Here is a 26,516-nt window from a genome sequence, read left to right on the forward strand (position 1 = left end):
AGTTTATTGTCTTGCTTTTTACGTTCCACCTTGGTTAAAAACAAGTATTGGTTCCAATGCTCCTATAAACGACCTGGCATTTTTGTAAACCATGAAAGAGTATTCAAAATATGACAAGCAGGTCAAAGAGGTTATCTAAACAAATTGCTGAATCATTATTGGTAGCTCAATGAAGAAACTGTGGAAGGTTTCTATGTTCAGTTAACAGTTACAGACAGAAAAGCGGCATTAAATACACCCAAGCCAAGTAAATTTCGCCAGGGGTTGCCGGTAATTAATGCGTTCAAAAGTAACAGAAAGCACGAAAATTGAGATTTGGTTGGCCAGGAGTGCTGGTTTCTTTTTCCTCTCTGGATGTTCAGTGCAACTGGCTGAGGCTTACAGTTTGCGACTGGCCGCAAGATAAAGACTACAAAGTTGCAGCAAACTTCGCAAATTCTGTGAAGTTTGTTTTTAAGGAGTATGAAATCATGACCCAATTTCAATAAGTTTTTTTGTAAATCCTATTTTTAAGGTTGAAACCATGGGAAGAACTTCAATTGGCTAAACTTTAAAATCTGAACAACCTAATGGCTGTGGAGAAAAGCGAAAAACAAGTTAATAGTTACAAAAGTTGCACAATGAAAAAAGGTTAATCGTTCTGATGCACTATTTGTGTATATTACACTGGCGTCAAAAAATGTATAAATTTGCATGGGTTTCCAGATTACACTTCACAGGTTTTTGAACTACTATAACTACATATTATGACACACAAAACAAAACTTACTTCTTTAGGTAACAGTGATATAAAATCCCGCTGAAATTGAGGTTCAATAATCTCCAGCATATGTCTGACCTCATGTGGTTGACAAACGTTGATCAATCCTTCTAACACCTGAATCTTCTCCATTGCATTCCATTTTAAGAAGCTTAATATAAAATTAATCAATAAATGCAATGTTCAAACTAAATATCTTGCGTTCGCCTAGCAATTAGATTGTTTTTTATTAGCGTGATCCAAACGGAAGTCAGTGGGCAACACATGACTTGCAATACTAAAATTTATGACCCATAGAGCATTGTTTAATTAGTTATAAACTATTTTGTAATGTGTTTGCAGGTCACTTTAAACCAGAAATTGGTTATGAGTTTAAACTTGGTACACAAAAGTGTTAAAACAACTGTTTCTGTTGTCACATCACTCATAGCTTAGTGTGAGTGGCTTGAAATCAAAACTCTTTTCAGATCTTTACTGCAAAACTCTAATGTTTAAAGCTCTTTCCTTTCCAGTGATAAATCATTGGCAGTGGTCATCTCTTAGACCAGTGCTTTTTAACGTGGGAATGGCATGCACTTGTGCGGATGAAAAAGTTTGTAATGCGGATGAATGTGCAATGAAAATGGTGCATGTTACTAGTTTTTATTATGTGTAATACAGTAATCAAATAAGCTGGTGCGCCCATTTATGCGTTACAGGTACAATAATATACTTTTGGTTCATTGCTGATAAAGCTATGTATTTTATACCGCTTAAGGCTCGCGGTTTTAATACACAAGCCCTTTTATTGTTATTCCCCAAATAGGGAAAAATAAAACTTAATACTGTGCCTGATTTGTGCGAATGAAAATTTTCCCAAATAACAAAGTGCGAAAGGCTCTTTTAAAGGTTGAAAAGCACAGTCTTAGACCAGGGGTTGGGAACCTGTGGCTCGCGAGCCATATATGACCCTTTTGATAAGGTATCTTGCTAACAGATAAATCTAAGCTATATCATTTCTTAGCATGATTCGAGTAAAACTTCACACGGCCGCTTTGCTAACTAAATTTTTCTTTTTTTAACACACATTATAGAAGCACATTTTTCGGCGATTCGTGCGAATCCTATTTGTATTTTCGGGACTGTTATGCCGTTTTATGGAAATCTTTATATACAAAAGGCCCATGCTCTTCTGACGGGGATCCGCAATGAAAGTTGTGCAAACTTTACTAATTGATTTTTAGTGCGTAGTATGTGCTGTCTTTTCAATGAGAACAAAATAAAGGGCTCTGTTCAAATTGACATTTTTCCAACCTAACTAGATGTAAAAAAGTATTATATGGCTCTCATGAAAATACAACCAAGAATATTTGGCTTTTATGGCTCGCCTAGCTAAAAAGGTTCACGTCCCCTGTCTTAGACACTAAGTTCTGGTGATACTGAGCAGAAACTTGGGATGATCAACTCCCTAAAGCAGTGGTATTCAAACTTTTGCATACCCGGACACATTTTAACAACCACATGTAACTAACGACCCCCTTTCAAAGAGTCTCGATAAAGTCATTTTTTCGCTACTAACTTTGGTATAACGAGCACTATTTCTCTTGCTCGTCAAATACTAATCGTTAACCCTGGGTAAAGTTGATTTTCTGTGAAATAAGCTTTTAAAATGTTCTTATTTCAAAAATCAAGTTTTATTTTTTTATGTCTAGCAAATGGTACATTGCTCTTAACAGTCGCATTTGAAATTTCCTCAGACTAGTCTATAGCTACCGATGGGCGTAGGCTACATATTATGGATACCGGGAACTCAGTAGTGAGCTTACAAAATATTAGTCTATCTCACAACTTGCTTCCTGGCTGCTCACTGTTTGAACATTCAACTTTTATTCAACTGTTTAAACATTCATTGTCAACAAATTCACTAATATCACTACAAATATTTTTTATTGTAATTAATTGGCATTCTCGTAATAGTGATTTGTATTGAATTGTCGTCTTCACAAACCCAGAAAAGGCAAACGACCCACCCGGGGCGACCCCCAGGTTGAAAAGCACTGCCCTACAACAATGAGGAATAAAAAAAAATATTTGGCAATATTTTCAATGAATAGCAGGACATTATACTCTTTTTACCACTTCAATACATTTCAGAAGCAAGGAATTATGTGCACACAAACCTTCAGACATGAATGCGTTTGGAAGATCAAGCAATTCTTAGAGGGGTGCGAGCACTACTTCAATATTTAACTTTTTGTAGTGATTTTAATGGTTCGTGGTGTTCATTCTATTTTTGTGATGTGCTATGCTTTACATTAAAATGACCTGTGTGTAGTTAAGTAACTGAATAAATTATTCATGGTTTTGCCATTTGTAAGCATTGCTACTAATTTTCAATAGTTTCTCGGTTTGTGGACTATAATAGCTACTTTTCACGATTGATTAGGGCTCTATTTAGTGAGAACAATATGGTAGCTGTAAGTTGTGCACATAGGGTCATAGGGATCATTGGGTTTCCCACACCTAACTTTGTTTTAGCCAACTTCAACATTGAAAAGGCTTTTCCAACTGCCCGCCAATCTTGTAGTGTCTGTTTTTTTCCAGTTGCTTAGCATTGTTTTACCAAAAGTCTGTAAGTACCATTGCATGTTTTATGTCTTTTAGAAATACAAATACCCTCTAAGGCAGTGGTTGGCAAACTCTGGGCATCGGCCCAAATATGGGCCGCAGAGCCATTTTTAGTGGGCCGCGAGTTACTTTTGAATAATATAGTGTTATCATAGAGTTGTGGGCCGCGTGATAGCCGTACATTGATTGCACTGTATTTTAAAATTTGGCTATTTTTATATTGTAACTTTTTGCTAATTTATTTACTTCTTAATAGTCTTATTTATCGCCCAACATGGCAAGGTTGATACATTTCTTTGACTAACACATCATTTAAGTTTTGAGTCACGACAAAAAAACGAAGAATTTACACCAAAAATGCTTGTCACCCGAAGGCTGGCAAGATTCTGCCAGCCTGCATAATACCACACCTGTTGGTTCTAGAACAACACATTTCCTAAAAACTACCTGAACTCCAACTTTACTTGTGACGTCAGATGTATGGATTTTTATGTATAAGTTATATCATTCAGCACAAAAGCGATATTCTATAATTTCTTGTGTCGTGTGACTTATAACTGTACAGTCGAAATTCTGCTAAATTATTCTATAAATGCGATTATTTTGAGCAATATTCGAATCCTTTTATGTGCCCGATACTACCACTTGGATTAGCTTCAATCCTATATTATTGGACATAATCCTGGCAGTCTTGAAAATATTTAGACTATTGTTGCAGATGTCAATAGATACAAAGGTTTTGCACCCCTAGTGTTAAAACTTCACTGTGTTATCCCACAAAGTAACTGGCCAATGAAATTTGAAACAAAGAGTTTGTGTTTGGGCTTGACCAAGTGTACCAAAGGTCAAGCTTTATGCATTGAGTTATTTGATATAATAAAACTCAGCAATGTTATATATTCAAAAATTAAATATTTTTCTAGAATCGTAGTGCTACACTTATTTTACTACTTCTAAGTTGTTTTAATGATAATTTAAACAGCAGGATAGCATTTAAGTGAACCATAAATGACTTTTAATTTATTACTATTTACCCTGCAAAATAAAACATAATAGGACAAACCAACAACACAAACAAAAACCTTCTTATCCATTCCTCACTTCCTTCTGGCAAACCAAGAAGTGACTGTTGGGCTGACGACAACCTGAATCAAACAAATGTTCTAATTACCTGTAAACATTATTTTAGTTTAAAGTAAATATTCCAAATTCAAGTCACAGACTGATGTTTTTAGTAATGAAAAATATTGGCAAATTAAAATGTAAAACAACAATTAAATAGCACTACTAACAACTTGTATTGTTGGGTGACCGTTGGTTGATCACTTTGTTCAGTGTGTCTGGAAATGCGGCTACTTTTCTTATGCACTTTGATCTGGTTCAGCAATTCACATGTGAGGTGCCTGAAGTGAAGGCAGATGTCAACACTTGAAACACAGCAACAAGGTCTAATCTAGTGGTCCCCAAACAGGGGTCCGCTAGTGCACTGAAAACTGACCAAGCTTTTCAAATATTAGACAATGACTTGTTAGGTACTAAAATAAAATACAGCCTCCAAATGTACTAACTGTTTTGGATACAGAATGTAAATTTGTTTTACCATTTTGCGGATTGCCACTGTTACCAAAATTCAGAAATTGAGATTACTTGTTAAACTTTCGGTCTTTATTTTGACGTCATGACGAATTCTTTTTTAATACGGTGCATTAGCAACATATCAGACTTAACCTCTAGCAAACGCATTAATTGTAAGAGAGGATGAAAAATGAAAATATTATGAAAAATACAAAGGGATTTGCTGTTGCATTGGGTCACAATAGTACGCCTACCAAGAAAACTCAGTGTTTCCTCTCTGAAAAAGCATGGCTAATAGTACCATGAATTCGGTAAAATGAAAGACCTGGAGTCCAAGCCCTAATTGGAAAGAAAACATTTCCTGGTAATGAGAATTCAAAAAATTGTGGCAATACTTTTTGCATTGAAAACTATTTTTTTCATATGAGATATTCCATATATACTCCTCTTTAAAAGCTTTAACTTGATAGCTTTAAACATGAAGTATAGATTCAAAATCATTTTCTCGTCTTGAACTGTGATAAAATATTCCTACCAATTGTAAAGGTGGGCTTTTCAACCTATGGTCCACAGGCCAAACAAGGCATGCAGAGCAAAAATAGACAAGTTGATTTGACTGGGGCTATGCTTCGCCATTGATGGAAAACAAGTGTGACGTCATAAATCAACCGAAGTAATGTCATAAACAAAATTATAGACTGGCGGTTGTTCATGAATCAAAATTAACTTTTTAGTTTATTTTGTTTGCTTTTCCGTGAAGTTTACTTTTAGCAAATAGTGCACAGCAAACCTAAGACCTCTTGCTGCCCCTCTGGGATCTGACTGTTAAATGCCTTTGACTTTTAGTGTTGATTTATACAACAATTGGTCTTCAGTCGTTGAAGTTTAACATGATTTGTCTAAGATGAACAACTACAGCCACCAACACGTCTGATAACAACAACATGTTTGTCAAGTAGTAACCTTGTTGAAAGGCTAAAAAGGGCACGAAAAATTAGAAATAAGCACTAAAACCAAAATAGGAGTAACATCAATGCCAGAATTAAACCAGATTTGGCTAAAGGATAAACTTAGACTCACCTTTAGGTCGTAGTAAGACCTAAAGCACCTTGGAACACTATATACGGATCTGTTCATAAGTTTAATGGTGAAAATAAAGGCCCAAATAGACATAAAAAGCGACATGCTTTATTATTTAAACGTTTCGGCAAATGCTCATGCCATCATCAGTGAAATGAAGACCACATCAGTTACACCCGTTTATATACACTTTAGTCGCACAAAGGAATGATAAAAAGGTGCGAAACAAGCGTCGCAAAAACGATAGATAAAAAGGTGTGTAGAAGCGAGGTGTAAAGCACCTTGTTCTCACAATTCTATTGGAATAAGCTATACTGACGTTGCCTACGCCAGCAAAAATACATATTTTTAAACAAATAGTGTCAGACCTGAATTACTAGATTTGCTAGTATTCTGTTGTTTTCTGATATGTTATAGATATTATTACGCATATAGCTTTGTTTTATAACATTGTTCATAACAACATGGCATTATAGATATAATCTTAATGTTGCCAGTTTTGTTTTAATAGTTTAATTGTGTGTTCTCCTTTCAATCTTTTCAATTTTATTAATTCAAAATGTATTCAAGTTTATATGCAACCTTTTTTATATTACAAAATTTAATGAGCACAAAGTGACTTTACGAAAAGGCCATATTTTCACATTATAAAAATTGGTTGAGTAGATGAAATGCATTTCTCAGAAAAAATTGTTGCAATTTAAGATTTGAAAATTTAAAACCATGATCACATGGCCTGGTTAATTGTCATGGAATACACCTGGTGGCAATTCTGAATATCCAAATTTGTGGCCCAGGAGAGATGAGCTGAAACATTTTTGGTTGATATTTTGATCCCAAACGATACAATTCAGTTGACAAACACTTATAAGTTTAAAATATGGTTAAAAAGGCCACTTTGCCAATCTAGCAGGTGGGTGTCAATCCATAATAAATAAGCACTCACCCATAGCGAATTACATTGGCATTGGGCAGCAGGTGAGTGCAAAATCTCTCTGTGTTAATTAAAGTTCGGTTTAAATTTTTAAAACTTACTCGTTGGATCTGCAAGCCTTTTTTTCTGGTGATTTTGAGGATTGATCACATATTACTTTGCGTTTTCGTTTCATCTGCAAATATATTATAGGGGAAAGTTGAATAATTGTTTTTTGTGAAACCTACAAAAAGTTGTTTTTTCTTTGTAAAACCTATAAGTCTTTCTTGTGTAAAAAGTAACAAAACTGCTTAAACAAACTCAGTAGTCTACATGCGGGCCGTGGGAATGTAGGATTCATGTCATTTTACAACCAGTTTAAGCTTCTCTAGTAGAGTGATCGTGGGGAAAAAATGACTCAGGAAATCTATTACAAAGAGTTCATAAAAACCTAGCTTATCAATTTTAAGTTTGGAAATTTACTGCTTATTGGCAAAGAAAGGTAAAGCGACTTGCATGAATAACATTTTAATTCCTTGCTTTGTAAAGATAGAAATAGGGCATTTATCAGATGTAGAGTAGTGGCCAGTCTGCCAGGCCTACAAAGTTTACTTCATTTTTAGAGTTGGCAACCATCTTTGTGCTGAGTTTAAAAAAGTGCAAATTTGTTTTTCCTGAGATGGATTTCAAGTAAAGGGCATCCAAAAATAATTAAAACCGGTTTTCTTTTTTTGACATTTATTACTAAAATAAAATGCATTCAACCTAGCGGCAGAACCCCCCAAAAAACAATGGGCATTTGCTTTTTACCTTTGCACTTCAACTTAATGACACATTTTAAGCAGCGTATAAACAATTGCTCTATAATCAATTGCTATCCAATCACATTTGCTTTAAGTATTAATTTCACAAAGTTTTGTGTGAAATGCAATTTATACATTTATACAAGCAGGCAAAAATAAATCAGACGAGGGTGAGGGGGGAAGTAGTCCGTTATGAATAGCGTTACTTAACAGGGTTGCTTTCAAATATTATTAATTTGACTTTTAGTTTTTGATTGGTATAAACGTTGCATGTTCTATAGTTTCCTTAACATGTTTCTGCAAGCAAAAACAGTAATGGGGAGAAAATTATCCAGCCTTAACATATGTCTTTGATGCGAAAGGGGTTCAAATATGGCGTAGTATTTGGGGAATGATCGAAACATATATTTGATAAATAGAATTTACGTAGATAATGTGTATGGCCATTTTATTACATTTTGGCCAGCTTACGTGTTTGAAAAGCAAATATTATCATTCTCCTAAAGACTTAAAATGGTTTAACGCCCATGGTTTGCAATACTTTTGCAAATTTTTACTCGGTAAATTTTTACCATGGCTTGGTCCGAGCAATCACTGTTAAAACAGACTTTAAATCTGTAGTTTCAAACAATATGAAACACACTATTATGTGCCTAATACGCAAACTATTAAATCGAAAGTTTTGCTAGTTGTTTAGGCCTGATTTTGGTATGTTGGATGGAGCAACATGCACAACAGGTGCTAACAGAGAGGCGTACACTGCCTTAAGATTTCGCATTTAAATTTGCGGCGGTAAATACACCCCATTGACACTTCATTATTAGGCGAAGCTTATCGCAAAGTAATTGGTCGCCCCAAAAAATGCTGACGCCGCATTTAAAGCAAGCATTATAAATGTGTCGCCGATATTCTGCCTTGAACATCCCTACTCGAAATGCTTCCCTGTGTTAATTATACGTGGGTGAAAACTTTATTCACGGCCTTACCTCTTTTTGTATTACCGCGACAATACAATGAAATACGATTTGAAGAATATTTGAAAAAATCGTATTTGGAGAATATTTGCTATTTGCACCTGTATAGTATGTTACTCCAATCCAACATATCAACACACAATTTTAAGTTGTGTAGGCCTGGTGTTGATATGTTGGATTGGAGTTGCCACCAGATATCGCATTTAAATTTGCGGCGGTAAAATAAGTTGTTTCTTAAGACCATTAAGTAATTTTCCTAAAGAGAAGCCTCTTTTCAAAATGCAAGTCGCACGGGCCCAGTTTTGGACGTGCCACTTCGCACAATGAAAGTCTCACGCGCGGGACAAAAAAGCGCAGCAGGCGGTGAGTCGCTTCGTCACTTCACAAAGCTGGACAAAGCAAGAGAATATGAACGAATTCTGTATGAAAGTTTTTCTGCTGCTAGATGGCAGTCGTTAGCTACAAAGAGCTAAAACGCAATATTTCAGGTTTTTGCCCCCCAAGCAAAGGCCCCTGGGGGTGCAGCCTCATAAACTTCTACAAAGCACCTACATACCACTCTACGCCATGTCTGAAAATTAGAAGGTGCTACGATGTATACTTTTTCTATAAAGCTTCGGACAAAAATCGGTCTGAAACATGCCATAGGAAACCAAAAAAGAACTAGACGGGGGTGCGGTTGTTGTATATTTTGTCAGGGGGTATATTTTCAGGGCTTAGTGTTTATTTTCAATTTTTACTTTATTTTATTATTTTTATTTTTTATTTTTTTAATATTTTGTATTGTGTACTTTATATTATATATTTTGTTTTTTATTTTCCTTAACGTGTTTCTGCAAGCAAAAACAGATATGGGCCGAAAACTTCCCACTTAAAATATGCCTTTGATGCGAAAGGGGTTCAAATATGGCGTAGAATTTGAGGAATGATCGAAACATATATTTGATAAATAGAATTTACGGAGATAATGCGTATGGTCATTTTATTAAATTTTGACCAGCTTACGTGTTTGAAAAGCAAATATTATTATTCTCTTAACGATTAAAAATGGTTTGACGCCTATGGTTTGCTATACTTTTGCAAACTTTTACTCGGTAATTTTTTACCATGGCTTGGGCGAGCAATCACTGTTAAAACAGGCTTTAAATCTGTAGTTTTAAACAATATGAAAAACACTATTATGTTCTCAATACGCAAATTATTAAATCGAAAGTTTTGCTTGATGTTTAGGCCTGATGTTGGTAGTATGCTGGTTGGAGCAAGATGCAGGACAGGTGCTAACAGAGAAGCGTAGACTGCCTTAAGATTTCGCATTTAAACTTGCGGCGGTAAATACACCCTATTGACACTTAGTTATTAGGCGAAGATTATCGCGAAGTAATTGGTCGCCCTAAAAAAAACTAACGCCGAATTGAAAGCAAGCATTATAAATGAGTCGCCGATATTCTGCTTTGAACATCTCTACTCGCAATGCTTCCCTCCGTTAATTGTACGGTGGGTGAAACTTTATTCACGGCCTTACCTCTTTGTGTATTACCGCGACAATACGATGAAATACGATTTGGAGAATATTGGAAAAATCGTATTTGGAGAATATTTGCTATTTGCACCTGTATAGTATGTTACTCCAATCCAACATATCAACACACAATTTTAAGTTGTGTAGGCCTGGTGTTGATATGTTGGATTAGAGTTGCCACCAGATTTCGCATTTAAATTTGCGGCGGTAAAATAAGTTGTTTCTTAACAGCATTAAGTAATTTTACTAAAGAGAAGCCTCGTTTTAAAATGCAAGTAGCACGAGCCCAGTTTAGGACGAGCCACTTCGCACAATGAAAGTCTCACGCGCGGGACAATAAAGCGCAGCAGGCGGTAAGTCGCTTCGTCACTTCACAAGCTGGACAAAGCAAGCGAATATGAACGAATTCTGTATGAAAGTTTGTCTGCTGCTAGATGGCAGTCGTTTGCTACAAAGTGCTAAAACGCAATATTTCAGGTTTTTACCCCCCAAGCAAAGGCCCCTGGGGGTGCAGCCTCATAAACTTCTACAAAGCACCTACATACCACTCTACGCCATGTCTGAAAATTAGAAGGTGCTACGATGTATACTTTTTCTATAAAGCTTCGGACAAAAATCGGTCTGAAACATGCCATAGGAAACCAAAAAAGAACTAGACGGGGGTGCGGTTGTTGTATATTTTGTCAGGGGGTATATTTTCAGGGCTTAGTGTTTATTTTCAATTTTTACTTTATTTTATTTTTTTTATTTTTTATTTTTTTAATATTTTGTATTGTGTACTTTATATTATATATTTTGTTTTTTATTTTCCTTAACTTGTTTCTGCAAGCAAAAACAGATATGGGCCGAAAACTTCCCACTTAAAATATGCCTTTGATGCGAAAGGGGTTCAAATATGGCGTAGAATTTGGGGAATGATCGAAACATATATTTGATAAATAGAATTTACGGAGATAATGCGTATGGTCATTTTATTAAATTTTGACCAGCTTACGTGTTTGAAAAGCAAATATTATTATTCTCTTAACGATTAAGAATGGTTTGACGCCTATGGTTTGCTATACTTTTGCAAACTTTTACTCGGTAATTTTTTACCATGGCTTGGGTCGAGCAATCACTGTTAAAACAGGCTTTAAATCTGTAGTTTTAAACAATATGAAAAACACTATTATGTTCTCAATACGCAAACTATTAAATCGAAAGTTTTGCTTGATGTTTAGGCCTGATGTTGGTAGTATGCTGGTTGGAGCAAGATGCAGGACAGGTGCTAACAGAGAAGCGTAGACTGCCTTAAGATTTCGCATTTAAACTTGTGGCGGTAAATACACCCTATTGACACTTAGTTATTAGGCGAAGATTATCGCGAAGTAATTGGTCGCCCGAAAAAAAACTAACGCCGAATTGAAAGCAAGCATTATAAATGAGTCGCCGATATTCTGCTTTGAACATCTCTACTCGCAATGCTTCCCTCCGTTAATTGTACGGTGGGTGAAACTTTATTCACGGCCTTACCTCTTTGTGTATTACCGCGACAATACGATGAAATACGATTTGGAGAATATTGGAAAAATCGTATTTGGAGAATATTTGCTATTTGCACCTGTATAGTATGTTACTCCAATCCAACATATCAACACACAATTTTAAGTTGTGTAGGCCTGGTGTTGATATGTTGGATTAGAGTTGCCACCAGATTTCGCATTTAAATTTGCGGCGGTAAAATAAGTTGTTTCTTAACAGCATTAAGTAATTTTACTAAAGAGAAGCCTCGTTTTAAAATGCAAGTAGCACGAGCCCAGTTTAGGACGTGCCACTTGGCACAATGAAAGTCTCACGCGCGGGAAAATAAAGGGCAGCAGGCGGTAAGTCGCTTCGTCACTTGACAAGCTGGACAAAGCAAGCGAATATGAACGAATTCTGTATGAAAGTTTGTCTGCTGCTAGATGGCAGTCGTTAGCTACAAAGTGCTAAAACGCAATATTTCAGGTTTTTACCCCCCAAGCAAAGGCCCCTGGGGGTGCAGCCTCATAAACTTTTACAAAGCACCTACATACCACTCTACGCCATGTCTGAAAATTTGAAGGTTCTACGATGTCTACTTTTTCTATAAAGCTTCGGACAAAATCGGTTTGAAACATACCATAGGAAACCAAAAAAGAACTAGACGGGGGTGCGGTTGTTGTATATTTTGTCAGGGGGTATATTTTCAGGGCTTAGTGTTTATTTTCAATTTTTACTTTATTTTATTTTTTTTTATTTTATTTTGTTCATTTTTTTTTTTTTAATATTTTGTATTGTGTACTTTATATTATATATTTTGTTTTTCATTTTCCTTAACTTGTTTCTGCAAGCAAAAACAGATATGGGCCGAAAACTTCCCCACTTAACTTATGCCTTTGATGCGAAAGGGGTTCAAATACGGCGTAGAATTTGGGGAATGATCGAAACATATATTTGATAAATAGAATTTACGTAGATAATGCGTATGGTCATTTTATTAAATTTTGACCAGCTTACGTGTTTGAAAAGCAAATATTATTATTCTCTTAAAGACTAAAAATGGTTTAACACCTGTGGTTTGCTATACTTTTGCAAACTTTTACTCGGTAAATTTTTACCATGGCTTGGGCCGAGCAATCACTGTTAAAACAGGCTTTAAATCTGTAGTTTTAAACAATATGAAAAACACTATTATGTTCTCAATACGCAAACTATTAAATCGAAAGTTTTGCTAGATGTTTAGGCCTGATGTTGGTAGTATGCTGGTTGGAGCAAGATGCACAACAGGTGCTAACAGAGAGGCGTAGACTGCCTTAACATTTCGACATTTAAACTTGCAGCGGTAAATACACCCTATTGACACTTAATTATTAGGCGAAGATTATCGCGAAGTAATTGGTCGCCCGAAAAAAAACTAACGCCGCATTGAAAGCAAGCATTATAAATGAGTCGCCGATATTCTACTTTGAACATCTCTACTCGCAATGCTTCCCTCCGTTAATTGTACGGTTGGTGAAACTTTATTCACGGCCTTACCTCTTTGTGTATTACCGCGACATTACGATGAAATACGATTTGGAGAATATTGGAAAAATCGTATTTGGAGAATATTTGCTATTTGCACCTGTATAGTATGTTACTCCAATCCAACATATCAACACACAATTTTAAGTTGTGTAGGCCTGGTGTTGATATGTTGGATTAGAGTTGCCACCAGATTTCGCATTTAAATTTGCAGCGGTAAAATAAGTTATTTCTTAAGAGCATTAAGAAATTTTACTAAAGAGAAGCCCCTTTTTAAAATGCAAGTCGCACGAGCCCAGTTTTGGACGTGCCACTTCACACAATGAAAGTCTCACGCGCGGGACAATAAAGCACAGCAGGCGGTGAGTCGCTTCATCACTTCACAAGCTGGACAAAGCAAGCGAATGTGAACGAATTCTGTATGAAAGTTTTTCTGCTGCTAGATGGCAGTCGTTAGCTAGAAAGAGCTAAAACGCAATATTTCAGGTTTTTGCCTCGCAAGCAAAGGCCCCTGGGGGTGCAGCCTCATAAACTTTTACAAAGCACCTACATACCACTCTACGCCATGTCTGAAAATTTGAAGGTTCTACAATGTCTACTTTTTCTATAAAGCTTCGGACAAAAATCGGTTTGAAACATACCATAGGAAACCAAAAAAGAATAGCGGCAAAAACAAGATATGTCCCGAAAATAAATTTTCGGCCCATATAAATAGCGGCAAAAACAAAATATGTCCCGAAAATAAATATTTGGCCCATGTAAATAAATGAATAAAATATTTTAATGGCAAAACGATTCTAAAATTAATTTTGCATAGTCTTAACCATACTAACGTATAAGAAAATTAAACCCTGGCATCTACCCCTTTCGTATCTAAGACAAAAGTTAAGGCGGGTGATTTTTGGCCCATATCTGCTTTTGCTTGCAGAAACAAGTTAAGGGAATGAAACCCTGATAAGTAACGCTATTTGTAACGCTCCACAATCCCCTCCACCCCCCCAACCCGCAAAAAAAAAAATTAAATTTGTAAAAATATACGCTAAACCCTAAAAATATAACCCCCGACCCCCCAATAAAATATACAACAACCACACCCCCGTCTCATTATATGGGCCAAAAATTTATTTTCGGGACATATCTTGTTTTTGCCGCTATTCTTTTTTGGTTTTTATGGTTTGCTTGGTATGTTTTAGACCAATTTTTGTCCAGAGCATTATAGAAAAAGTGTACATCGCAGAACTTTCAAATTTTCAGACATGGCGTAGAGTGGTATGAAGGTGCGATGTCGAGATTTATGAGGCTGCACCCCTAGGCACCTCCAATTGGGGGACAAAAAACATAAGTGTGACGTCATCGTTTTAGTTCATAACAGCTATCTACTCCTATCTAGCGGCAGAAAAACTTCAATACAGAATGCTTTCATATCACTTGCTTTATTCAGCTCACGTCGCGATGAGGCGGCTGCTGGAATCCCTGCTGTGCCTTATTGTCCTACGTGTGCAACGTTCATACAGTGAAGTGGCTTGTCGTAAACTAGGCGCATGCGACTTGCCTTTTAGAAAGAAGGTTTTCTTAGTAAAAAAAAATTATTGCTCTTACAACACAACATATTTTACGGCCACAAATTTAAATGCGAATCCTGGAGGCAGTGTACACCTCTCTGTTAGCACCTGTTGTAATTGTTGTTCCATCCAAACATATCAACACCATGCGTGAGACTTATTGTGCGAAGTGGCTTATCTAGTAAAAGTGGACGCATGCGACTAGCCTTTTGATAGGAGGCTTCGCTTAGTAAAATAACTTATCGCTCTTACGAAACAACATATTTTTTAGCCTCGCAAATTTAAATGCAAAATCTCGTGGCAGTGTACGCCTCTCTATTTGCACCTGTTGGGCATGTTACTCCAATCAAACATACCAACACCAGGCCATAACAAATTAAAATTGTACAAGGGCGCAGCAAGCAAAACATAAAGCTGAATGCATTATTACGGAGGACGTTACAAAGCTACGTTTTAACATTGGCGTCATACTAAAATAAATATTAAGAACACTGCGTTTATTGGATTTCAATTGGCAAAACTTTCCATTTAAAAGGTGGTTTATTAGGCACATAAACTTGTTTTATATATTGCTCGAAACTACAGATTTAAAGTCTGCTATAACTGTGATTGCTCGGACCAAGCCATGGAAAAAATTTACCCAGTAAAAGTTGGCAAAGTATAGCAAACCATGGACGTTAAACCATTTTAAGAGAATGAAAATATTTGCTTTTTAAACATGTTAGCTGGCCAAAGTGTAATAACATGCTTGTACGCATTATCGACGTAAATTGTATTTATCAAATATATGTTTCGATCATTTCCCAAATACTACGACGCCATATTTGAACCCCTTTCGCATCAAAGCCAGAAGTTAAGTGGGGAAGTTTTCGGCCCATATCTATCTTTGCTTGCAGAAACAAGTTCAGGAAAAAAATATAAAATATATAATAAAAATACAAAATATAAAAAAAAAAAGCCTTAGTGTTTAAACAAATAACTTGCGCTAATTAATATTTTCACTTTGTACTAGTAGAGATGGCCCAAACAGAATGTCCAGATTTTCTAGAATATTAGTTTTCAAATCTAGAATAATCCATATTTTTGAATAAAGTAATTTTTTTACTCGAATCCAAATGGGATTCGTATTCGTATAATTATGCCACTTATTTCAGGTTAAGTAGAACCGATACAATTGTAAAGTTTTACCGCCATGGTATCGCCTAATTGTACATACGAGAGTGACAAGTTTAGATAAAGCCCTGTCACTCCAGCGACACATTTATAGTGCTGTCTAGGGATGTTCAAAGTAGAATCTCAAGGTATTCTAGAATAATAGGTTTCGAATGTAGAATAACGAATCCAGAATAGCAAATCCTAGTATATTTTTATTAAATTATTTATCCTCGATTTTGTTGGGGAAGGGATTAATCTTAATCTACCCTACAGGGCCCACAATCACAGCAATAAATCGCCCAAACAATTTTCTAACAAGTACATTATAATAAAAAAACTCTCTCATATGTTTAACATTCTTAACAAAGTTCTGTCATCTGAAGCTGTTCTGTAAACTGTAATATGTCAACTGTCCAGGTTGTGTCCAAAACTTATATTTTTGCCAAATGTGAGCAAATGCAACACTGCACATAGAAGTCTTAAGCAATTCGGTCCTGATTTTGAAAGCATTGTTAAGTCTTATTGCTTCTTTTTTGACTAACATGATCTGTTAAGCAGTCAAATGATGTACTGCAAAGAACACAAAATTATTAGTGACATAACGAATTCTTGACAATTACGTTGTGCATAACTGCATAACTTCCCTGAATATTGGCCTAAAGTTGACCTTAAGTAACCCCATAGCGCATTTTGTGGACGGCCAGCACGTTTTGCAACGCTATGTTACTTTTGCAACTTAACGCATTTAGGGAAATTGCGAACTCCACACCAGACATTACACGTTAGCCGCTCTCCCAATAACGCTTGACTGACACTTAATTATTAGACGAACGTTGTCGCCAGACGCAAAGTAATTGGTCTCGCGAAAAAACGCTGACACTGCCTTACCAGGTTGCATTTAAAGCAAGCACTATAAATTGGTCGCCGCGGCGACAGGCCAACTTACCACACGCGTCTGTGCAATTAGGCGCAACAATCCGCGGTAAAACATTAAATTATATCGGTTCCAATTACCCGAAATAAATGGCATAATTAGATTCAAATCCCATCTGGATTCGAATCCAAGGATTCGATATTCTACTTTGAGCATCCCTAGTGCTGTCATTATATACAAGTAATGCAGTGCCAGCGTTTTTTTTTTTCGGGAGACCAATTACTTTGCGTCTTGCGATAACCTTCACCTAACAATTAAGTGTCAATCAAGCGGTATTTGGTGAGCGACTAACATGTAATGCGAAGTTAGCAATTTCCTTAACTGTGTTAAGTTGCAAAAGTAACATCCTCATTAAACATGTGGGCCTTGGACAAAAAGCGCTACAGGGTTACTTAGGGTCACATTTAGGCCAATATTCAGCAAGGTCATGCACAGTGTAATCGTTGAGTAAAAAACAAGACTGAATTGCTAAAGAGTTTATTTTGTAGTATTGCATTATACTCACTATATTGATAAAAACCTGGACATGTATTACAGTTGACACAACTGCTTTAAATAACAGTTGTTAAACATGTTAAACATTTAGGAGATTTTTTATTACCATATACACACGTTAGCAAATTGTTTTACGATTTGTTTCTGTAACTGTGGGCCATATAGAGTATTTTAAGATAAATCCCTTCCTCAAACAAAATCAAGTTTAAATAATTTAAAAAAATATACTAGGAATAGATATTTTGGATTAAAAAACGAAAGTTATTTGAACATCCCACAAGTACAACAGTTTGTGATTAATACATCACAGAGGCTGTTCTGACACTGGCATTCCATAGCCTTTCACGCAATGAAGTCACGTGACTTGAATGTGTCAATGAGGTGTTGCGTTTTTCTCACAGCGAACAGACAATTAATAATCTCCGTTTTCAGTGTCTAGAACAGTTGCTCTCAACCTTTTTAGCTTATGGAACGGTAAAATTTCAAAACAAGTTTTGTGGAACGGTGGACCTTCAAAAATGAAAACCAACCCAAAATGAAATCAAGACAAAAGTATGTGCAACTTAAAAGCAGAGAATGGAAACGTCAATTTAATAAGCAATTTGCTTCTGTCTTTTTGATATCACACGTATTTTACGTGGAAGTTTTCAACCTACAACTGGTTTCAAAGGTAAGACCTAAACGCCCGTACTAGTTAGGGGTGTTCATATCACACCTTGAGACCTTCAAGATTATTTGGGTTACCGATCATGTGCCCCCCCCCCCCCCCCCCTCTTTAAAAGGGCTACGCTACAAGCCTGAACACAGCATAGACACCATGGTTAACACAATTACAAATGTTTTTTTAAACACATTTTTTAAACACATAACTTACGCTGGACATAAAATAAATTGAAAAGACTTGGTTAAATATAGAAATCAATTCAAAGACTTTGTGGTAATCCTCTAAACCTAAAAAGTGAAGACATTATATGACGAAGAAAGTCATCTAACTAGTCAAGAGTTGAAAAAATGCTCTCATTTATATAACCAACTATATAAACTATCACTTACTTTGTCATTCCCTTTTTCACCAGAAGCATATTTGCTCAGTTGAAAGTTGTTTGCAATGTCATTTGTTGGCTTTGTTTCACGCCTGATGCTTGTTTTAGGTTTACTAGAGATTACTTGATCGAAATTTGCAGTAATAGGACACTCTTCAATAATCTTTTTCACCTTATTGATTTGTCCTCTTGTTATGCAACCAGATGAACATACAGAAAGCAAATCTATTTCTGACCCATGTGTTTTGTTACTCAAGCGAGTTCTTCTTGTTCTCATGGGGTGTTTAAGGTGGGATGTTTGTGCCATTTTTTGTTCTGTAAATCATAAAAAAATAATTTGAATAATATTGAGAAAGAAACTATAAAACGCAATGTGCTTAACTATAAGAAGGATAATAATAATTGGTTTGCCAATGTTGGTGTAATTTGGTGAACTCAATCCATAAACAATTGTTGTATGTACTACATAGACAGTGTTCCCGCTAATTTATACCATGTGTGCAGGAAGAGCCGAATCAATGCGCAAAACTGCCCAAATTATTAAACGTAAAAGTGCCCAAATAGGCTACGTCAGGGGTGGGCAATTATTTTTAGGCGTGGGCCGCATGAGAAACTTAAAATGTTGTGGCGGGCCGGGTCAAAAATAGGATCTCAAATACACGCAGTTCGACGTCACACTCCGACTCCGACACTATAAAACAAATTAGCTAACGAATTTTTTATTACGTTTAAAGTTATGCGAAAATGTGCAGTGTAAGTCGAATTTAAAGAAGGGCACAGGGCGTTGCTTGAAGCGTGAAAAAATTGTGACTATGTTTGTTTTAAATTGCAAAGTTTAATTTAGATTTAGAAGGGGGCGTGGAACATCCGTCCCTGGAAAGAGTGTTTACTATACAACCAAACAGGGCCGTGGAGTCGATTACAAATAACCCTAATCCGACTCCGGCTATAAAAATAAACCAGAGTCTGACTCCCGAGTCCGATTTCACTTAGTCCCGAGTCTGGCCCTGACTCTACAGCCAGTATTCCGCCAATTTAAGTAAATAAAATAACATGGATATTCAGCAATCCACTTATAGGGTTGTTGTATAATTCATTCACTCACAATACATGGTTGGATAATATTCCACCATATGCTATTCCACTTTTACAATTTCCAGTTGGTGGCCATATCAGTTTTAAAATTTGGTATGGCGCATGCGCATGTCGGACTCAGGTAGTTTTACGTGGTCTTACTCGAGTCCCGAGTCCGACTCCAGCAAAACAAACTGACTCCTCAAGTCCGGAGTCCGACTCCTCAGTCTGGCAACCAAACATGTAGAAACTCGTCCTTGTTTTCGTTTAGCATATGTATTTTAAGGAAAATAAGCCGCAAGCCGGATTAAACTGCTTATCTGGCCGGATCCAGCCTGCAGGCCGTATGTTGTCCAGGTCTGGGCCAAGTGGAAGCGGAAGACGTTTTTTTGGCTCTTGACTTTTTTAGTCTGTTAATATCCAGGCACTGCTTAGCTTACTTGCCATTGAAACAGCATTTTGTCTTAATGTAAAACTTGTTGCCAAACGCAAAATGTATAATTATTTGGCTAACTACTTCTGTTTTTATTAACTGTCAACTATAATTACTTTTGCCTTGGTTGTTTTTGTTACAAGGGAAAGGCGGAGCAATATGCGCGAAAAAGCATGACAGGCGTTAAATCTATTTCAAGACGCAATTTTTGGTAGTTTGTTTGGCAGACTTAGCCAAATGTAGCACGATTTAATTGCCAAATGGTCAAGGCACTTTTTGTCCGCATGTAGTTTAAATAAGACTAATTTGGGAACTTAAAAGTTTAGTGAACTAAAAATGGAGTACTTAAGGTCATATATTTAATATTCGTTGCACAATAGTAATCATGTGGGATCCAGGAGATGTCTTGAGATCAAATTTTGTTAAAAAAAACTTGACAGAAGTGAGCCAGTGCCTGAAAAAAAGACAAGGCAGTGGTAGTTGTATATTTTGTTAGGGATATTTTTTAGGGCTTAATTTTCATGGTAGGCTTGTTAGTGGAAACTGGCCAATATATCTAGGGTTATTCAACATATTACTTTTTCCAACACTATATTTTGGCTTGTTGGTTTGGGGCAGGTGTGCACATGCTTAAGATAATATAATTGTTTGTTAATATACAATTTGTCCAAGGTTTCTAGGTGATAGGCATTGCCCCTCATCAAACTAGCTATTTATCAGTGTGGGGAAGCAAAGCAAAAAGCTTTACAGCACAATGTTTAAAACATGGCTCCTATCCATAGGCGTCGAACGTGGGTGTGAGAATTCGCACATATACAAAGTGCTTAACTCGCAAAATAATCTGACCTGCCAATGTAAAACATCCAGCCTGCAATATTTTTACAAACTGGTCACGTGTGAGTTTTATTATTGCATCTGCACACTCTGAAACTACAACCATTAAAGTTACAATCACTTTGAATATCTTAATGAATTTAATGGCTTTATCTTATTTTAATTAGACCCATTTTTAAATTGTTAGATATAATTTATTACAAGCCGCCAAGACATTTTAGGTTTAGCATTAACACGAGTCTAGAAAAAGGTTGCCGAACTTCATTTTACACACTGCGTCGTGTGACGTAACAATTCCTAAATCTTAAAACACACTGTGACTGGATTTTTGAAAGTTCGGCGCCTATGCTTCTATGTCTCCAAATGAAACTAGTAGAATTGAAAAAACTAACGATGAGCAACACAACCCTAATGCTTCTTACATTTCACTGCATAACTGTTAAAAAGCAGTACAAGTATAGTGAATAGGGGATTCTTTATGTTACAAAACTCAGTGATAACTTTTAATATAAAAAGCTAAATATACATTTCCATAATGAATGAATGGAAAATATTTGCGCAAAATTGGGGGAACTTGCACACTTAAGCCCAAATTTGTTTTATCCAAGCTATGTTAAAAACAAAAAGTGCCCAAATTAGTTTTATTCAAGCTACGTACGGAACAAAAAGTGCCCAAATTATTTTGATTTGATCTCTGTATAGACAAAAATATGCCCAATTTAGTTTTATCCAAGCTACAGAACCAAAAGTGCCCAATATTATTTTATTTAAGCTATGTAAGACCAAAAAAGTGACCAAATAAATTAGTTTAACCAAGCTACATGCAGAACAAAAAGTGTCCAAATTAGTTCTATAAGAGTTCCGTACGGACAAAAAAGCGGCCAAATCAGGTTTTTTCAAGCTACGCATGGACAAAAAGGTGCCAAATTAGTTTTGTCAAGGCTATACGTACGACTAAAAATGTGCCCAAATTAGTTTTCCCGGGGCTATAGGTATGACAAAAAACTTTTTCAAGCTGAAAACAGAGTCGTGCTTCATATTTTTGAACTATTTTAACCAACAAGGCAAAAAATTTTGGTGCTTTGCGCTAATCTTGTTTCACTTTAGCTACATTTCTTAGCAAGTCTTCTCGTACTAAAAGGACCATGCGCATGATACTATGAGTGGAAACTATTGATAGCATGGAACTCTCTAAAATGAAAGTTTCTGTAACTTAATTCATATAATCTTTTCTCGCTGTGATGTATTTCGTCTTATAACCTATAAAAACAAGAGTAAAAAAAATGTGTGCATATTTTATTTTGTGTGTGCGCAACACGTCACATCTTCTTGTAAACCAAACAATTGCAATTTTTATTGCCAACCCCTGGCCTAAAGCTTTTATATAATTATTAAATCAATGCACATTATTTGAGTTAGGGTGCTACTGAAGTATTATTAAATTTAATCTTCGTAAGCAGATTTGTTAAGTCAAATTGTTACATTGTCCAAGACTGCCCTTTGATCCCTAATTTTCGTAGACCTTTTTGCTTAGAACTGCACTAATTTTTGACAAGAGCGGGTGGTAGTTGATTTCGTGATTGAAAAGCTTACTAGAAACTAATTTTGATTCGTTCTTGGTGTCTACAGGCTCATTTAGCTCATATTTGCATCTTTTACGACTGATTTGGGCTTAGTTTGTCTGAAGAAGGTAGAACAGTTGAATGGAAAGTTGTGCATAAAGGTTAAAATCAGACCATGGTTCTTATGTAGGGATGTTCAAAGTAGAATCCCAAGGTATTCTAGAATAATAGGTTTCGAATCTAGAATAACGAATCTAGAATAGCGAATCCTAGTATATTTTTATTATATTATTGAACCTCGATTTTGTTTGGGGTAGGGATTAATCTTAATCTACCCTACAGGGCCCACAATCACAGCAATAAATCGCCCAAACAATTTTCTAACATGTGTACATTATAATAAAAAAACTCTCTCATATGTTAACATTCTTAACAAAGTTCTGTCATTTGAAGCAGTTGTGTAAACTGTAATATGTCAACTGTCCAGGTTGTTGCCTAAACTTAGATTTTTGCCAATAGTGAGTACAATGCAACACTGCACACAGTGTCTTAAGCAATTCAGTCCTGTTTTTTCAAGCATTGTTAGGTCTTAGGGCTTATTTTTTACTAACGTGATCTGTTATGCAGTCAAATAATGCACTGCAAAGAATACAAAGTTACTATTAACTTAACAAATTCTTGACAATTAAACTGCGCATAACTGCATAACCTCGCTGAATATTGGCCTAAAGTTGACCTTAAGTAACCCTATAGCGCATTTTGTGGACGGCCAGCACATTTTACAACGCAATGTTACTTTTGCAACTTAACGCATTTAGGGAAATTGCGAACTCCACACCAGACATTACTCATTGATCGCTCGCCCAATAACGCTTGATTGACACTTAATTATTAGACGAACGTTACTGGTACAATTTTGTAGTGCTTGACATTGTTTTTCAAAATTAGTATAAATTTAACAAAAATGCACCCAATCCGTTAGAAATTGGTGCAGTTCTAAGCTAAAAGGTCTGTAACAATTAGGGAATACAAGGGCAGAAAAGTCTGACATTTAGACCTTGAGGTTGTGGCAATCCAATAATTTGGACCTTTAGGTAAACTCCCAGCGTAGATAAATTGAAAATATTCGCAATTTATAACACTTGATGATACCAAAACGCTAGCCCTAACCCAAATAATGTGCAGTAATTTAATAATTATTTGAACGCTGGGAAAAAGCCCAAACTCGGGTTTGCATAAGATAGTTTCTTGTCCATGCTATATAGAATTGTTGCTTAACAAATTGAGGTATTGGGACCTAAAGCGTTTATGTAATTTTTAAATCAACGCATGGGTTAGGGTGCTGGTTAACATTTTGGTGGGTCAAATATGGCTAAAATTATTCTTCTTATGCAAATTTGTCAAGTCAAAATAGTACATTGTCCAAGACCAAGTCTAAAGTCAGACTTTTTGATCCTTTAGATCAGGGGTGACGAACACATGGCCCGCAAAAGAATTTTGTGTGGCCCGCGAAGCATTCGGGTGAGGACAAGGCAGTCTTAAAGTTTCTTTGACCCGCTTCTACTTTTTGCGATGCGATATCAAAAGCTGATTGACGAATTAAATAATCAGCGGTTCTTAACCGGGGGGGCGCGCCCCCCTGGCCAAGCAATTCATCAGGGGGCGCGAGCTTTACTTGATTATTTAATTTTCTTCCGTGATTTTAATGGTATCGTTTAGGTTAGGCACCACTACTACAGATGTACAAACTCTGTTTTTTTTTCAACTTTACCTTTGAAACTGCCCAAAATTTTTGCCCTACGCACGTAATTTCAATTATCTACTTTTTTTCTTTTTAAGTACAAATTCTCTTTGAGTGCCATTGCATGTTTTCTGTCTATATGTTATACATATATCATTGAAGATATAACGCCCTTATTTAATTTCAGTTTTGCTAACTAACAGATAACTGATAAAAGTTCCCTTTCGAAATATTTTTGTTCCATATTTTATATATGATAACAGGCTAGCAACAGGGGACACTTTTTTGCGCAAATTTATAACGTTCTTTGTAATATAGCCGTTGTATTGTGTGTCGTCACATCTTTTAAAAAACGAGAACGTAATGTTTAATTTTTGCGCTTGACTTTTTGCGCTCGACATCACAGCCTTACACCTTGGAGTCAATTTCCTCACAACACGTTTTTCAAAATCAGCATGATGAAAATCAATGTGTCGAGCATAGTAATTTGTTTTGTGCCCAATGCTAAAAGCCTCCTAAATTGCAATTACGCTCAACTATTTTCATATTGTCTCAGTGATATTAATCAAAAAATGCCGAATTGCTTTTCGTAGGGGCATAGAAAAATTGCAAAAGGGGGGCGCGGCTAAAAAAAGGTTTAGAACCACTGGCGTATATCATGCAGGGATCGTAGAAACTGTTGTGTAAATCCATACAGTAACCATCAATTCAGGATTCAACTGTTTATTCATTGTTGTGTCATAAAATATACTAATAATAATGAAATTTAACACCATGAGCCTGTTGATACTTCTTTACATTGCAGTAGTAACTAGTTGAGTGTAAGCTTAGCTTGCCATTGAACATTTTTTTATGATTTTAACAGGTTTTATAGCATGAGTTAAAAGCTGTGTGGCCCGCTTACTCAGCGGTAACTGACAAAGTGGCCCGCGACAGCAAATAGGTTCGTCACCCCTGCTTTAGATCATGGGTGGGTAAACTGTGGCTTGCGAGCCTTATGCGGCTCTCTGGCATGTTTTTTGTGGCTCTTCTAGGCGAATCGTAAAATTCCCAAAAAAATTGCAAAGACTTCCAAGAGTACCATTTGTGAACGTTTCATTTTGTTTATGACGTAACATTAGACATATAATTTGAAGAGTTAATTAACAATAAGTCCACACAATTTCATTGCTAAGGTTTCAGAGATTAGCAAATTAAACAAAATACTGAGATTAATAAATCTTGTGCGTGTTTTTTGTTACTACCCTTATTATTGCTGTGTTAATTATTACCGTTTTGTTATATTACAATTGTGTTATTATTGCTGAAACTAATTATTTACTGCTTTTATATAGAAATAATTTTGAGGCTCTCTGTTACTTGCATTTTTTTTTTAAATGGCTCTTTCATTGAAAACATTTGCCCACCCTAGTGCATTGCAACAACCTAAAGGTCTAAAAGTCCCTTGGATTCCTTAATTGTTGTAGACCTTTTTGCATAGAACTGCACTAATTTCTGACGAATCGGGTGGAAAATGCATAATCTGGCAAAAGTCCAATAAAATTATTCAACTTATGACAATCCTTTAGCTAATAAAAGTACCAATTTAACTGCTTAAAGGTAAGCAGACAAATTTATTTCTAAACTTATTGAACTGAGATCTACGTACCAAACGTTAAAAACTTTGTGTATTTTCTTCAAAGGTAGAAATAGATTTATATGTTGGAAAAGGATGAGATGAAGAAAAAGTTGGACGACCAGCACAGAAAAGGCATCTTAAACCCATTTTTACTGAGGTTACATATTTTTGCAGAACACCTTGACAAATTTGATTTATGCTGCAGTAATATTTCTAATGCAATACTAAAAACATAATAATAAAAATCTTTAACTGCATTATAGAGCTTCAATAATATGATAAAAAAAATTGTCTGAACAAAAAGTTAAATGAAATACAAAACAATTAGCTGGTAGTGACATCTGAATGGACCGCAAGGGTAATCAGCTTCTTCAAAATGGTACATTACAAAACAAGACAATTGGCAACTATCAGAATATACTGATTACTGTTTTTCATCTTAAGGGTATTGTACAAATAAATTGATCGAAAATGGATTAATTACATATTGACATTTACCCTGGCATAAGTAGAAAAGAACAAAAAGTTTAAAACTGTCCAAGCACAAAAATTAGGCTCTTTTAAAATTTATCAAAAGATCGTGCGATCGACGTAGCTTAGACTTGACTTCATAGATATAGCACCCGATCCGTTAGAAATCAGTGCATTTCTAAGCAAAAAGGTCTACGACAATCAGGGCATCCAATGGCAGAAAAGTCTAGACTTTTAGACCTTGAGGTCCTGGCAATGCACTGATTTGGACCTTTAGGTAAACTCCCGGCGAAGATAAAATTAAAAATATTCATAAAAAGATCAGAAAAGATAACAAAA

At 35.9% G+C, this 26,516-nt stretch overlaps 1 protein-coding gene across 5 annotated transcripts in view; it reads right to left on the reverse strand.

Moving 5' to 3' along the window:
* Positions 1–26,315, reverse strand: part of LOC146136243 (F-box/WD repeat-containing protein 7-like) — a 48,009-nt gene extending 21,694 nt beyond the window's left edge. The window contains exons 1-6 of one of the 5 annotated variants that reach the window (XM_083395921.1): positions 25,737–26,315; positions 18,455–18,759; positions 7,058–7,131; positions 4,660–4,770; positions 4,402–4,512; positions 770–911 (exon numbers count right to left, since the gene is read on the reverse strand). In XM_083395921.1, the coding sequence (XP_083252047.1) occupies positions 770–911; positions 4,402–4,512; positions 4,660–4,770; positions 7,058–7,131; positions 18,455–18,751 (735 nt within the window). In that variant the 5' untranslated portion in view covers positions 18,752–18,759; positions 25,737–26,315. Of the gene's footprint in view, positions 1–769; positions 912–4,401; positions 4,513–4,659; positions 4,795–7,057; positions 7,132–18,454; positions 18,760–25,736 lie in introns of all 5 variants that reach the window. The other 4 variants (XM_083395922.1, XM_083395920.1, XM_083395924.1 and 1 more) reach the window with 4 other exon arrangements.
* Between the last annotated feature and the right edge of the window lie 201 nt (positions 26,316–26,516).

The sequence above is a fragment of the Ascidiella aspersa genome, chromosome 8, assembly GCF_963924565.1.
Source record: "Ascidiella aspersa chromosome 8, kaAscAspe10.2, whole genome shotgun sequence".
NCBI classification, from domain to species: domain Eukaryota; kingdom Metazoa; phylum Chordata; class Ascidiacea; order Phlebobranchia; family Ascidiidae; genus Ascidiella; species Ascidiella aspersa.